This window comes from Ornithodoros turicata, chromosome 2, assembly GCF_037126465.1.
Source record: "Ornithodoros turicata isolate Travis chromosome 2, ASM3712646v1, whole genome shotgun sequence".
In the NCBI taxonomy this organism is placed as follows: domain Eukaryota; kingdom Metazoa; phylum Arthropoda; class Arachnida; order Ixodida; family Argasidae; genus Ornithodoros; species Ornithodoros turicata.
The window spans coordinates 49,469,043-49,474,826 of NC_088202.1; the positions used below are offsets into that span (position 1 = coordinate 49,469,043).

General features: G+C 57.8%; 1 protein-coding gene across 1 annotated transcript; it reads left to right on the plus strand.

Moving 5' to 3' along the window:
• The first annotated feature begins 2,608 nt into the window (after nt 1–2,608).
• LOC135384618 (uncharacterized) lies at nt 2,609–4,744 on the plus strand. The gene is made up of 3 exons (XM_064613815.1): nt 2,609–3,147; nt 3,222–3,252; nt 3,320–4,744. Exons 1-3 carry the CDS (start codon nt 2,609–2,611, stop codon nt 4,742–4,744), a joined length of 1,995 nt encoding a protein of 664 aa, XP_064469885.1.
• Nucleotides 4,745–5,784: the final 1,040 nt, after the last annotated feature.

Below are 5,784 nucleotides of genomic sequence, written 5' to 3' on the forward strand. Positions count from 1 at the left end.
GTTCCTGACGTCTGAACTCCCAGGCAGGATAAAGGAAATCCGACCCAACTACGCAAAGAATATTATTGCAGTCGGCGTGGCTACCGCATCTGCGAAAGCGTCTCTCCTGCGACTCGACAGGGTCTGCAACGTTCCAGTCCGTGCCTACGAGCCTCGTCTGTCGAACTCCAGCTATGGTGTTATCCTTGGAATTGACACGTCTCTGTCGGATCAGCAAATCACAGAAGCCATTGTGTCCGACCCCCCCGCTCCTCGCGGCGAGGAGGATACGGAAAGATGCTGGGGCTGTTAGGTTGACCTTCCTCGGTCCGAAACCCCCGTTGCATGTAAGCTTCCACCTCCTGACCATGTCGGTCCGAGGCTACCTTCCGCGCGTACCCCAGTGTGCCTGAGGCATGGGCACGTCGCCGCATGCTGCACCCGGGCGATGGCCTGCCCGAACTGTGGCAAGTCCCATGTAGGCTCAGCGTGCCCGGCGAGCGACCCCACCTGCATTAACTCCAGGGGTAACACCTGGATACGTCGAAGGACTGTCCCAGATTCAGAGAGCAAATGCGCATCGCACGAGTGCGTTCGCGCTCGAACAGCAGCTACAAAGAGGCAAAAGAGAGGGTCCGCAAGAACGAGCGCAAGAGGAGAAGTAGGCGCAAGCGGTTTGCGAAGGTCGCTGAAGCTCGTCTCCCCCTACACCTGCCCCAAAGATGGACCAGCCAGTGTCGTGGGGTGATTCTGACTTCCCCCCTTCCCACTTTACCGACCCCGTGTCGGACGTGACACCCGACGCAAGCGCTGCTGCCCCAATCGGTCCCTCTGCATCAGCCCGTACCCGTCGACCACCTGTGGACCGGACACGAGGCGTCGGCGCAGCTGCAGTGGTAATCCAGTTGCTCTTTGCGGCGCTGAAAGCCATCGTCGCAGCCTGCCCCGAATCTGCGGCCATTGCCGAGGCACAATCGATCCTGCAACTAGAACAAGCCATCTCAACCATCTTTGCCTTCGGCTCAAGGTTCGAAGTAGCCTAAGCCGTTGGCTTCTCCATTGATCGCACGCACGCACCCTGCATGGACAGAAGAGCAACGCACTCCCCTCCGCTGCAGCACGGAACGACCACAGTCTTCCAGTGGAACGCAAGAGGCCTTCGTTCTAAAACGACTGACTTTCGCCAGTTCGCATGGCGGCACAAGTTCCCTTTAATGTGTATCTCGGAGTGTGGCATCAATGAACATTTCCGCCTGTCGAACTATATTACCTTCACCTCGTGCCCCCCAGACAGGACAAGCCGTGCCGCACTCTTCGTCCGGTCCGACATACCGGCAGTACAGAGAGCTGTTCCTTGCACAGGAGTGGACGAGTACGCCTGCTGCACCGTTCGCTTGGGTGAGGTTGTGTTCACCGCCGTCTTACTGTACGTACCGCCGGCTGTTGCTTACAATGTGCGCGAGATCGCGGCGCTACTAGATAGCGCCCACCCCCCTTACCTGCTCTGTGGTGATCTCAACGCGCACAATGTCGTCTGGGGAAGTATGCGCACAGACACACGTGGCGGTCTCTTAGCTGCCCTGTTTGAAGAACGCGACCTTCATATCCTAAACGACGGCTCCCCAACGTTTGTGCAGTCGACTCTCCTTTCGTCCTGCTGGGACCTGACTGTGGCCTCCGCCTCCATTGCGCGGATCTCCAGGTGGCAAGTCGATGCTGATACGATGGGCAGCGATCACCTGCCTGTCCTGGTCAACATTCAGCACTCCAGAACGGAGCGGCACCCCGCACGGTGCGTCAAGCGTACTGACTGGGCGTCCTACAGATGTGCTCTGGAGACCGACTTTGCAGACTCCATGCCGATGAATGAAAGGGACTTCTGTCAAGCAGTCGCTCGTGCCGCGCAGTCCTCCACCAGCGTTGCGCGGATACCGGAAAAGTTCACTGCCGTCGATGCGGAGTACGAGAGGCTGCGCGCGCTCGGCCGCCGTGCGGAACGGCGCGCCCGTCGCACAAGTCTGCCGGAACACACGTCTGAGGCGCGACGTGTACAGAAGGCTGTCCATAGGCACCTGGTCAAACTGGCACGTACCCACTGGCGGAACTTTGCGACTTCACTGTCGCCGCGCACGCCGCTGTCTCGGCTGTGGTCGGTGCTCAAAGGGCTCCATGTGCCCGTCTCTCAGCGCCAGCCATTTCGATCGCTTTCGCTTGCCTCCGGGCGTCAGGAACTCCAAATAGCGGAGGAGTAATGCGACCGCCTCGCCTCAGCCCCCACCAACTCACTAGCCTCATCCAAGGACATCCCCGTAGTTCTGGAGTCGTCGAGCGAACCTCTCCTAGACATTCCATTCTCCCTTGCTGAACTTGAATCTGCGCTGGAGAATGCACCCGTGCATACCTCGCCAGGCGCGGACCGTGTGTCTTACAAGGCGCTCAGAAATCTACCGCTTTGCGCGCGCCAGTCTCTTCTGAGCATTTTCAACGCGTCCTGGGTAGCCGGTTCCGTCCCGACAGAATGGAAATGTGCGATGGTAACCCCCATCTTAAAGCCGGGCAAATCACCACACAACATCGATTCATTTAGACTAATTGCCTTAACAGCTGCATCGGGAAGACTTTCGAGAGAATGGTCCGTTCGCGCCTCGCCTGGTACCTTGAAAGTACGGGCTTCTTCCCGCAGGTGATGGCCGGATTCAGACAAGGTAGATCAGCCGTTGACAATGTCATCGCCGTCACCTCCTCCGCGCAGCAAGCCCGATTTGAAGGCCTACATACCGCCGCTGTCTTCCTCGACGTTCTGAAGGCTTACGACAGCGTACTCCACAGTACTGTTGTGGCGACACTCCAAGAGGCTGGCGTGGGGGGCCGGATGCTGTCGTGGATTCAGGAGTTCCTATCGGACAGGTCTTTGTTTGTCCGCACTACGGAAGGGGACACCCAATCCTTCCCTGTTCGCCGTGGCGTCCCGCAAGGTAGTGTGCTCCGCCCTCTTCTGTTCAACGTTGTCATGGCCTCTCTACCAGCTCACCTCCGAGGCAACGTCAGTATCACCATCTACACCGACGACATATGCCTGTGGACCTCCGGCACGCGCCGTGACGCGATTCAGCGTCGCCTGCAAGGAGCCCTTGATGATGTTGTCCAGTATCTTTCCGACCGGGGACTGTCTGTTTCATCATCCAAGACGGTCGCCATGGCGTTTACGCCCCGATCATTCCGCTAGTTCCCGCTACGTGCAGGTTTGCCGGTGGTGTTCGTGCCACACCACAAGTATCTGGACGTTACCATCGACTAGGGCCTCACCTGGTCCAAACATATCAAAGCTCTGTCCTCCCAGCTGTCTGTCCTCGTCAATCTCCTGCGACGGATCTCTGGAACGTCATGGGGCCCTACCTGCACCGACCTTAAGCTCGTCCACACCTCCCTGGTGACCGGAACCCTGAGGTACAGCCTCCCAGTCCTCCACGCCGTAAGCAAAGCCAATGAACGCGAGTTCCTCAACATTCAGGGCCGCAGCCTGCGCGTATGCCTGGGTGTTCCCAAAACGACAGAGACATACCTGGTCCTAGCAGAGGGCAAGGAGTCTCCAGCACACATTGTGCGCGACCTGGAAACCCTCCGCGCCTACTCACGATACCTTACTCGTCATCCCGCACACCACTTGCGGGACATCGACCATGACTGCCCTGCGTCGGCATTCGGTGCCGCTGTCCGGCGACTGAAGCTGTCGGTCCCATCAACTGCGTCTACTTCGTCTTACACCCCACCAATGTGGTCGATGGTCACACCCACCGTGTACACACATATCCTTGGCATCACGGGCAAAAACGACCATCCACCGCCTGTCCTGCGGTACCTCGTGCTGGAGCACCTGGACGCCCTACACAGCCAGCGACTGCAAATATATACCGACGGCTCGGTCTCCGCGGGCGTCTCCACAGCAGCACTGTTCCTCCCTTCCGAAAACAGCGAACAAGCCTTCAAGCTTCCCCACGAAACGTCATCATCCGAAGCGGAGCTTGTAGCCATTCACGAAGCACTGAAGCTTGTATCCTCTCGTCCACCTGGAAGCTGGACAGTCCTCACAGACAGCAAGTCGGCGCTGGAGGCACTGTCTTCGCCTCGCTCGCAAGTTGTTTCTGACATCCGCTCACTGATCCTGATTGTGCACAACCTCCTCGTCACCTCCGGCCACTCCGTGTGGTTTCAGTGGGTGCCATGCCACATTGGCTTGCCGGGAAACACACGTGGCGGCACAGCAGCGAGGCGCGCTCATGGCGCAGCTGAGTGCAACACTGTCATCCCGTTATCACCATCCGTCTGCCGCATACACATCCGCCGGCGCCTTTCCTTCGACACCCGCCTTTTCATGGAAAACACTGTCGCAGCCAACACCTTCCTCCACCGCATTGACCCGAAGATGGCCTTCAGTGTGTCGTTACGGCTGTCTCGAAAGGAAGAGTCGGCTCTCCACAGTCTTCGCCTGAATGCTGCCCGTACTCCATCGTTCCTGTCCAAGATCAAGCAGCGTCCCTCTTCGGCGTGTCCCCCCTGCTCCACCGACGCCGACACCCATCATTTACTCTTGACCTGCCCAAGATATACCGCTCCTCGGACCGCACTCACGCACCGCCTATCTGCCCTGGGGCACAGAGACCTCTCTTTGGCCACCCTACTGGGCCCCGTAGGGCAGAAGCAATGGGCTGTTACCAGAGCGCTAATATGCTTCCTGGGGGACTCTGGGCTCGTGGACTGCCTCTGAGCGATCGTGTACTCATGCCCCCCTGCTGCCCATGTGCCCCTTGAGTCTATCTCCTTTTCTGTTTCTTTTTTCTTTCTTTTTTTACAAGGAATTGCTAGTCGACTTCTGCCTGGCTGACCTTTCCTTTTACATGCCTCTTTTTTTTCGTAATAAACATATCCCCCCCCCCCCCGGCGAGACTGCCAGCCAGCGTTTATTCGTTTTTTGAGTCTTCCGTTATATGCTGAGACCGATCCAGATTAACGTCATAGGCCTCGGGTGACGTCTCGTCCACGAAGTTTGCGGCTGCTGCCGGGTGTCGCGATGTCCACGGGTTACGTGGATTCGATGGTCGAGGATCAGGTGGAGTCCGGTTGCTGGCGTGATCATCGTTGTTGCTGGACGTCCTCGCAGGCACGGGCCGGTCCGCGGTTAGGTCCTTGAAGCAGGACAAAAGCTCCAGCACGGTCTTTGGCCCCCTACTCTGGACTTGCTTCTGCAGGTCACAGCTTAATCCATGTATCACTAATGGAACCACGGACGTTTCTGGAAGGTTGCTATCGGCCGTCTCTTGGAGTCTGTGCTTTTCACAAAAGTATTGCAGAGCTCTCCCCGAACGGTACTTGTAGAAAATCGCCCGGTCCCACCGTTCGACCGCATTTTCCTGGAAGGCGCCAAGGAAGCTTCCACTAGTCCCATGTTTCCTTGACGTTCTCGGTGACTCTCAGGTCAAACCAGCTTTTGGCCATCTTGCTTACGTAGGGAGGAAGGTTCGTTATCTTTTCGTCGTCGCTGGTTCAGCCATTCTTCCCGCAGGCGTACTCATACAGGTCCATCCAGGCCTGCGGACTCGTGGAACACCCGTCAAATATCTCTGGCTTCACCAGCTCACCGCGGGACTTGGAGCTTGCAATCGCGGCGGCCATTCCTCGTAATAGCTCGAGTTGCTGCGAGGACTGTTGCTGTTGTAACGATATCATCCTTAATAGAATATCTTGTGTGCCATCGTGCGACGACGGACTCGCGACTGCACCGCGCAAGCTGGCGTGTCCAATCCAGGC